Consider the following 9,546-nt stretch of genomic DNA (forward strand, 5'->3'; position numbering starts at 1 on the left):
GGTTCGGGATTCTTATTAGCGTCTTAGGAAGGTGTTGAAGGCACCTAAGACGCTCCGCTTAATACGGTTTTCCGGCGATTAACTTATTTGACTATTTCTGTTTTTAAATTTGCAAATTTTTGTTTATTGAACTTATTAGAAATTTACTTAGGCGAATTTACAAGTTTTGAAATATTCGTTGTTTATCTTGCAATTTTGCGAATTTCATTTAAGGTTAAAGTTCTTAAATCCAAACGAACTTGCGAATTTTGAAATGTTATTGTTTTAAGATTCAACTTTTAGTTTTAAGTTTGATAAAATAAAAGGCGTTCGATGGGGTTTGGAGTCTTCTAATCCTAAACTAACGGCATTTAAGCAAAACGTAACACAACTAATAAAGAGAGAGAGAGAGAGAGAGAGAGAGAAGGATTTGGGTCCAAATTCGGGTTCTGTTCGCCTTGACCGAATTTTGGACCCACCTGTTTTTGGGTATTTGACCCATTTCTCTTTCGCACCTGTCCTAGTCTAAACATACAAAATATATAGGAAAGTAAAAACAACAAGGGCTTATGCCCATTACAAATAGAAATACAAAAATATAAAATTAAGAGATTTCTAATCTATTTCTTCAAGTTCTTCAATCTTCGCGATTCCGAATTTGCCCGTATGTCTTGATGGGTTGACTCGAGGGAAGGAATTTCAGAGCTTTTAAGGATCAATTCTCCGAGGCAAAGTGAGAACCTACGGAGTCCGCAGAACTCGATCAAGAGAGCTCATGCAAGAGAAGGCGATAAACATTAATATATAAAATGGCATATAGTCTATTGGTAACAAAAGAACTCAAACAACATATATATAAAAAATTGCACACCAAAATCTACGCAAGCCAAGATGAATTTTCTGACAAAAGAATATAATTATAGGAAATTAATCGACGAATATTGAAACAATTAATACAATTAAGACAATGCCCGGACACACAAAATACTAACTGCTCAAACGTTGTACAGCAGCCCAAACGACTAGGCAGACTTAGACATCCAATTAAACTCGGCTAAACATTTCGACATTAAGGACTAAAAAAAACAACAGCAACAATTCAAAAGGCCAAACAACTCCTCGTCATATTCCTTCCATGAAAAAGACTCAATAATTGATAAAAAAAGGGCGTAATATTAAACTAATGCCAACATGCACATTCATAATGACAGGGACTAATAGGTTTCCTACAGCATGCACTTGTATACACTATGCATATATGATATGGTAAGTGACCCTAAAAACTTAGTGAAAGACACCGTGGAGGATATATAAATTTTTTTTTGTCCCTTCTGGCTTAGTGTATTTCAAGACCAATAATAGAGGGGCTTATTCTTAAATAAACTTTGTGATTTTCATACAAGGCAAACAAAGATATGCATAAATCTCATTCACAGACTCAGCCAATCCAGAACATATATTGTACCAAGAATTGATGAATCAAAATAAATAGATTTCCTCCCCATTAGCTACACTTTGAAATAAATGTCTAAGACTATATATGTATATGCAAATTCTTCCATTATTATCCTTCTTGCAAGTCGCTTAATTTATTCACGTGACGTCTTTTATCGTTATTTGTCACAATATCGAAACCGAACGCGACCAGCTAGGAAGCTAACCGAGTCTCAATCCTAAGATAGTAAGTCATGCTTCATGTTATAAACGGACAAAAGAAAAGTAGCCGTAAAAATCACATATATACTAATCAAAAGAAACTCAAGTATTTGAAAGTAACAAACAGAACTGACACATGATGCCGACGAAACGAAGCCAAATATCGCGGAGTTGCAGATGAAGGTGGGAGTCTGCGCCTACGACTTTGTAACGAATACCCACGAGAATAATGACAAAATGACAAACACAGACATAAAAGGAAACTTCAACATTTCCCTCACTCCTTGAAAAACCAATAGCAGAAGGATCTAATGCACTTTGGATTCAACTAAATGGGAAAGAAACCCGACATCATCACGCGAATACGAGAGAAAGAAGAAACGCAACACAGTTCGAACCCAAAATACATGCACAGCCTATCAATAACCACACAAATACTAGCATCTTACGAAACAGAGTATAAGTTTCCACAGGAAAATCATTTCAAACCAGAAGGTGAAACGAGAGAGACATTAAGAAGAATATGACGATACCTTTTCTGATGCAGCGACTGGGAGCAGACGAGCAAGGCGAGCGAACTTCCACCGTAAACGGAAGCACGAACACCCGAATGACGTCGGAAGCCGATGAATCGATTAGTTCCTCCGAAGTACGCGAGAACAGCTGAAGGCTTGAACTGTTCTTCTACAGACAGGAAAAGAAAACAGGATATCTTCGAGATTTTTCTTCAAACTCAAAGCTCTTCCAAAAAAAAACCCTCCAAAATTTCAACAAGAAACTCAACCCGCTGTTCTCTTACAGCGAAACAGAAGAGAACCAAACAAATGTTTTTTTTTTTAGATTTTTCTCCACCTAAAATCGCTACGTTTAACAGAGATAAATAAGGAAAAGAAGACTTTTCTAAAGAGAAATCTGCTCCCAAAATTCGAGGGCGGGGTTTCAGGCCCATTTCCGAATTCAAAATTCAAAATCTCTCCAAAGAAACGAATATGCCCTTTTGATGCCAAAATCTCAACGGAAAGTGAGACGAGGTGGATGGACGAGATCAACTCGACGTCCTTGCGAGCTACGTGGCGCAATCCCGCTATGGCCAGGACGGAAGTACGACGTGCTACGCAGCAGCTGGAGACGTACTGCTGCCAGAGAGACGTTGGGAGAGAGGAACGCGTGAAGGGGATTTCGCGTGGGAGAGGGAGAGAGCGTGAGGGAGAAGGGGAGATGAAAGAGGGGGGTCGCGTGAGAGGGTTCTGTTGGGTTTTGTCTCCTGGGGAACGCGTGGGGGAAAGGGGGAATTTTTGGGCGTTTGTTCTGGGAACAACGCGTGAGGGAGGAAGAAGGGGGGGAGAGGAATTTGGGTCGGGTCGTATCGTTGGGTCGGGTTGAGGGAGATGTGGGCAGGGTAATATTAATAGAAATGGGATGGGTATTGGGCCTAAGTAGGTAAAAGGGTAAGGGAATTAATTGGGTTGAGGACAAAAGTGGGCCTGGGGTAAATTGGGTTGGGTTAAGGTGTTAGGCCGAAAAACTAAAAGGGGTTGGGCCTGGTATAGAGGAAAGGAAGGGAAGTGGAGGAAATGAAGCTTGGGCCAATAGAACCAAAAGGGAAAAAGGCCCAAATTTGGTTTTCTTAAAGATGACCAAATTAATTAAACCAAAATAACAAAATAAAATAAAATAATGGCTAAATCTTAAATAGAAAATGAATTTGTATGATTTAATTAACGAGCTCCGCTATTTAGTAATATAATCGTAAAAAGTGATTCAAAAGTAATTATAATTTAAATTACACTAGTTTAATTGAATACTTACTAAACTAAACTATGTATATTTTGGTTTTTTTTTTTTTGAACTATCATGGGATATACCAATTTTATACACCACGATGTAAAATATATATTATCCAAAATTATGATAAAAGTATCCGGAGTAGCAAAAATCCATGCATTATATTATTATATTCATAAAAGTTATAAAACTAATTAATTTTAAATTATTTGGAAAATTTAGGAAGCTCGATAATTAACTTATACCAACGCGGGTCAAAATTGGGTGTCAACAACCATCAGAGTACTTAATGGATGCGCTTCATCCATACATAATCTTTTCAACACTTTTTCTGTGTAGGCAGATTGATGAACAAAAATACCATTTGTCAAATGCTCAATTTGCAAACCAAGACATAATTTTGTCCTTCCCAGATCTTTCATGTCAAATTCGTTCTTTAAATAATCAATTGCGTTTTGAAGCATTATTGGAGTTCCAGTAAGATTTATGTCATCAACATAAACAACAAGTACAACAAATTCTGATATTGTTTTTTTTATAAAGACAAATGGACAAATTGCATCATTTGTATAACATTCCTTGATAAAATACTCACTAAGACGGTTAAACCACATGCACCCAGATTGCTTCAAACCATATAATGATCTTTGCAATTTAATTGAGTACATTTCTTGAAATTTTGAATTACATGATTTAGGCATCGCAAATCCTTCAGAAATTTTCATGTATATCTCATTATCAAGTGATCCATAAAGGTAGGCTGTAACCACAACCATCGAATGCATTTTAAGTTGCTCATGCTGTGAAACTAATGAGATAACGCAATGTTATTGCATCCATAACGGGTGAATACGTCTCTTTATAATCGACGCAGGCCTTTGAGAAAATCCTTGTGCCACAAGGCGTGCTTTATTCATTTGTATTTCATTTTTCTCATTTCTTTTTCGCACAAAATCCATTTGTAACCAACAGGTTTAATACCATTAGGTGTTTGAACTATTGGTAAAAAAACTTCACGCTTGACAAGTGAATTCAACTCTGATTGAATTGCTTCTTGCCATTTTGGCCAATCATTTCGTTGTCGACATTCTATAACAGATTGAAGTTCATGATCCTCATTATCTTGCATGATATTTTTTGCAACATTATATGCAAAGACATAATCAACCACTATTTCTGATCGATTCATATTAGTTTCAACATCTCTTAAATTTATGGATAGTTCATTATTTCCTTGAGTTTCAAGTTCATTGTTTCTTTCATGAATATCAGATTTATTCAAATTTTGAACTTCCATATGAGATTCTTTCATAGTGCCATCTTGATATTTAAGCTTTCTTTTTCTAGGATTTTGATCCTTAGAACCCAATGGTCTACCACGCTTTAGGTGTGCTTTTGACTCATTAGCTATGACACTAGTGGATGGTCCTTTAGGGACATCAGTTCGAATTGGGATATTCTCTGCAGGATTATGTGATTTATTAATCCTTTTCAAATCTGTAAATGCGTCTGGCATTTGATTTGCAATTTTCTGCAGATGAATAATCTTTTGTACTTCTTTTTCGCAAGTAGAAGAATATGGATCAAGATGAGGCAATGATAAATTTTTCCACAAAATTTCTCATTTTATTTCACTATTCTCTCCCCCTAATTTTGAGAGAACTGTCTCATCAAACCGACAATCTGCAAATCTAACAGTAAACATGTCTCCAGTCAATGGTTCAAGATAGCGAATAATGGAGGGTGACTCAAACCCAACATATATTCTTAACCTTCTTTGAGGGCCCATCTTAGTGCGGTTTGATGGTACCACAGGCACATGTACAACACATTCAAATATTCTTAGATGGGATATATTAGGTTTTTGACCCATAACCAATTGCAATGGAGAAACCTTATGATAACTTGTCGGTCTGAGATGAATAAATGTTGCAGCATGCAAAATTGCATGTCCCACACAGAAGTGGGCAACTTAGTTTTCATAAGCAATGGTCTTGCTATTAATTGCAAACGTTTAATTAATGACTCAGCGAGACCATTCTGAGTATGAACATGAGAAACGAAGTGTTCAACTCTTATCTCAATTGCTAAACAATAATCATTAAATGATTGGGATGAAAACTCTGCAGCATTATCAAGACGAATGGACTTAATCTGATTATCAGGAAAGTGTGCCCTTAACCTTATTATTTGTGCCAACAATTTTGCAAATGTCAAGTTACGAGATGACAATAGGCACACATGAGACAATCTAGAAGAAGCATCTATTAGAACCATAAAATATCTAAATGACCCACTAGGCGGCTGAATAGGTCCAAAAATGTTCCCATGTATACGTTCCAAGAACGCAGGGGACTCAATCTTAACTTTCGTTGGTGATGGTCTCACAATTAACTTGTCTTGATAACAAGCTATTCAAGAAAATTCACCATTTAAAAGAACTTTTAGGTCTTTTAATGGATGTCCATTCGAATTTTCTATAATTCGTCTCATCATTATTGACCCAGGATGTCCTAGATGATCATGCCAAAGTACAAATGTATTGAAATCAGTAAACTTCTTATTTACTATAAAATGGCCTCAATTGCACTAATTTTTGTCCAATACAAGCCAGAAGATAAAGCAGAGAACTTTTCTATAACACATGTCTGCCCAGAGACATTCTTGGTGATACCAAGATATTCAAGATTTATTTCATCCATTGATTGAATATGATAACCATTTTCACGGATATCTTTAAAACTCAACAAGTTTCTCTTAGATTTTGGAGAAAACATAGCATTATTAATGGTGAGTTTAGTTCTCTTGGGCAAAATTACAATGGCTCTTCCATAACCCTCAATCATATTAGTACTACCAAAAATTGCAGTTACATTTTTTTTGCCCATACTTAAATGAGAAAAATATTTCTTATTTTTGAATATTGTATGTGTTGTACTAGAATCAATCAAACAAATATCTTCATATTTCGATAATATATTCTTAGAATTATAACATGAAATGACATACACAAAGTAAATATATATTAAATATTAGTGTTGTTAAAAGGGTACAATATATTCAAAGAAAATAAATTAATAATTAAATATTAGAAATTGAGGCTTAATTTATTGTTTCCTCTAAGTCAAAAACGAGTTGCTAGGAAAATAAAATAAAAATATTATTTAATCCTAGTTAATAACAGACTGCATGTTTTTAACATTAGATCAAATTAAAGACCTAATATATTACAAATACGTGATAAAGTTTAGTATTTGACTAACTCTATCATATTAGAATCATATAAATAAATTAATGAAAAATATAAATTATTTAATTAAGAATTAAGGAACAAGCTAATGAACTATAAAAATATGACTAAACTAATTTAAAATACTAATACTCATGCAAACAACTATCATTACATGAAATTTATTAATAAATACTACCAAAAAAAATATCACTCTTCCATGTTCACAAAACCATCACCAATTAAGTGATCTATCTTTCCTTCAGGATGTGCGAAGAAATTTGCTACATCTAAGTGCGTGATGTCAACTTGATTTTCAGAGATAAAATTTGCCTCAGGATTTTTCTCTTTCTTCTTTAGTGATTCTTGATAAAGCTTAACCAAGTGTTTGGGAGTACGACAATCACGTGCATAATGACCTCTTCCACCAAATCGAAAACAACCTTCCCTAGTTGCTTCACGTTTCTCATCCTTTTTTTTTCTTTTAATTTGATGAATGATTAATACCAGGAATAGAATTACGTTCTTTACCATAATCACGACCACGTTCACGTCCACGACCACGTCCACGACCACGATTAGGACCGCGACCTTTTCCACGCCTAGCATGGTGGGCGTACGCCTCATTCACTTCAGGAAGTGGTTCAGATCTAGTAGGTCGATTCTCATGATTTTTCAATAATAAATCATCATTTTGCTCGGCTACAAGAAAATGAGAAATTAGTTAAGAATACTTTTTGAAACCTTTCTCTCGATATTGTTGCTGCAAGAGCACATTAGAGGCATGGAAAGTGGAGAACGTCTTTTCCATCATATCAATCTCACTAACCCTTTCTCCACATAATTTCAATTGAGAAGTGATTCTGAACATGGCAGAATTGTACTCATGTGTAGACTTAAAGTCTTGTGGCCTTAGATGCATCCAATCATATCGTGCCTTTGGATGTATGACCATCTTCAAGTGGTCAAATCTTTCTTTTAGGTTTTTCCACAAAACAAGTGGATCCTTAACTGTCAGATATTCGATTTTCAGAATCTCGTCAAGATGATGACGCAAGAATATCATTGCTCGTGTACAGTTTTGATTTGATGCCTTATTTTCTTCTTTTATGGTGTCTCTAAGACCCATTGCATCAAGGTGGATTTCAGCATCCAACACCCATGAGAGGTAGTTCCTGCCTGAACTTTGAAGGGCAGTGAACTCTAGTTTTGTAAGATTGACCATAAAAATTAAAAAAAAAGAATAAATAATACTTTTATTAATTCTTCAAATCTAACCTTCACTTTTGAAAAGTTAGAGTCTCGTGCTGATAACGTGTTATAAAACTATAGAATAAGAAGAAGAAATTAGAGAGAAAAGAAGAGAAGACTTGTTATTTCTCTTGATGAATTTATTTAGAAGAGTAACACTCTATTTATAAGAGAAATCTAACTTGGTCCCCAAGTAAGACTCTTTAACCATATCCTAAAAAGAACTCCACATGATAGACATTTACTATAATACAAATACTTTATAACAGATAATAAATAGTTTGTTGGAATTCTTTTTAAATCAAATGAAATAGTTTGTTATAATTGATGAGAATTTGAGAAATATTATAGGAAAGAAAATAATAATTTTAGGTAATTTTTTTTGTATTATAAAATTAGAAAAAAGGCCAAAAAAAGATAAAATGGATTGAAACCCTAGGGAGGGTCACGTCACCATTTTTATATATATCTTTATTATTATATATAGGTTTGTAATAAATTTTATATTTCATTTTTACAGTAAAATAATTAGTTCAAATAAAGAAAAACTATAAATACAAGTAAATGTTATACGGAAATGTGACACATTATATAAGAAAAGACAAAGAAATCATATCTTTACAATGAATTATGGATTCACATCATGGAAAATATTTTGGATACATATTTAGATAATATATTTTTCGCATGATTAAATACATATGTTTATGCAATTTAAATATGGAACATCTTCATTTTACCTTTTTTTTTATAGTATCAACTATTTTTTTTAAACGTCCAAATTCAAAATCATAAATTTTTACCTATAAAACCTAAAAAAGAACAAAAAATTATGTTAGCATAATTTATAAAATAATTATAAAATTTAAGTAAAATAAAAAATATAAATACAAATAATGATATACAGAAATGTGACAAATTATACAAGAAAAAATAAAGAATCATACCTTTACAATGAATTATGAATTCACTTCATCAAAAATATTTTGAATACATATTTAGATAATATATTTTTTACGTAATTAAATACATATATTTATGCAATTAAATATGGAACGTCTCCATCTTATCTTTTCCTATAGTGTCATTTGCTTTTTTAAATATTTAAATTTAAAATCATAAATCTTTACCCGTAAAACCTGAAAAAGAATAATATTTATGTTAGCATAACTTTATAAAATCTTTTCAAATAAAAATGTAAACAAATGAAGGATGAATTAATTATTTAAAAAAACATGTAAAAGGAGTTACAGAAGAAAAAAATGTATGTATGTTTAAATAAGGGAAGTGACTAAAAGAAGGAGAGGAATAACAAAATGATGCTTTCATACTTCAGTGGTGGTTTTTATAGACTTGAATTGAAATAGTAATAAATGTCTAATTAAAATGTAAGAAATTAATTAGAATTTGACTTTTAGAATGGACACATTTTAGCAAACGTTTTAAAACGGTAGTTCATTTATCTTGTTTATTTAATTTTTTCAAAAAAAAATTCTTATCAATGAAAATGAAGAAAAAATGCTAAGAAAATAAAAATATCTAAAAAATAAATAAATTCATTTCCTGAATAATTAGGCATGTCACATCAGCGAACTAAGGTTCCTCATATATATATATATATATATATATATATATATATATATATA

General features: G+C 32.9%; 1 protein-coding gene across 1 annotated transcript; it reads right to left on the reverse strand.

Moving 5' to 3' along the window:
• Positions 1-2,113: 2,113 nt before the first annotated feature.
• Positions 2,114-7,874, reverse strand: LOC107027683. The gene is made up of 3 exons (XM_015228780.1): positions 7,394-7,874; positions 7,157-7,351; positions 2,114-2,319 (listed from the first exon to the last, which is right to left on the reverse strand). Exons 1-3 carry the CDS (start codon positions 7,872-7,874, stop codon positions 2,114-2,116), a joined length of 882 nt encoding a protein of 293 aa, XP_015084266.1.
• Between the last annotated feature and the right edge of the window lie 1,672 nt (positions 7,875-9,546).

Source organism: Solanum pennellii, chromosome 8, assembly GCF_001406875.1.
Source record: "Solanum pennellii chromosome 8, SPENNV200".
NCBI lineage: Eukaryota > Viridiplantae > Streptophyta > Magnoliopsida > Solanales > Solanaceae > Solanum > Solanum pennellii.

What these genes read in the sequence shown, in the direction of transcription:
- LOC107027683 (XM_015228780.1), bottom strand. Translation starts at nt 7,874, where the DNA reads ATGGTCAATCTTACAAAACTAGAGTTCACTGCCCTTCAAAGTTCAGGC. An exon ending in GCAACAATATCGAGAGAAAG is followed by an intron (nt 7,352 to 7,393) that starts GTTTCAAAAAGT and finishes ATTTTCTTGTAG; the next exon opens with CCGAGCAAAATGATGATTTA. An exon ending in AGAACGTAATTCTATTCCTG is followed by an intron (nt 2,320 to 7,156) that starts GTATTAATCATT and finishes TCCTGTCTGTAG; the next exon opens with AAGAACAGTTCAAGCCTTCA.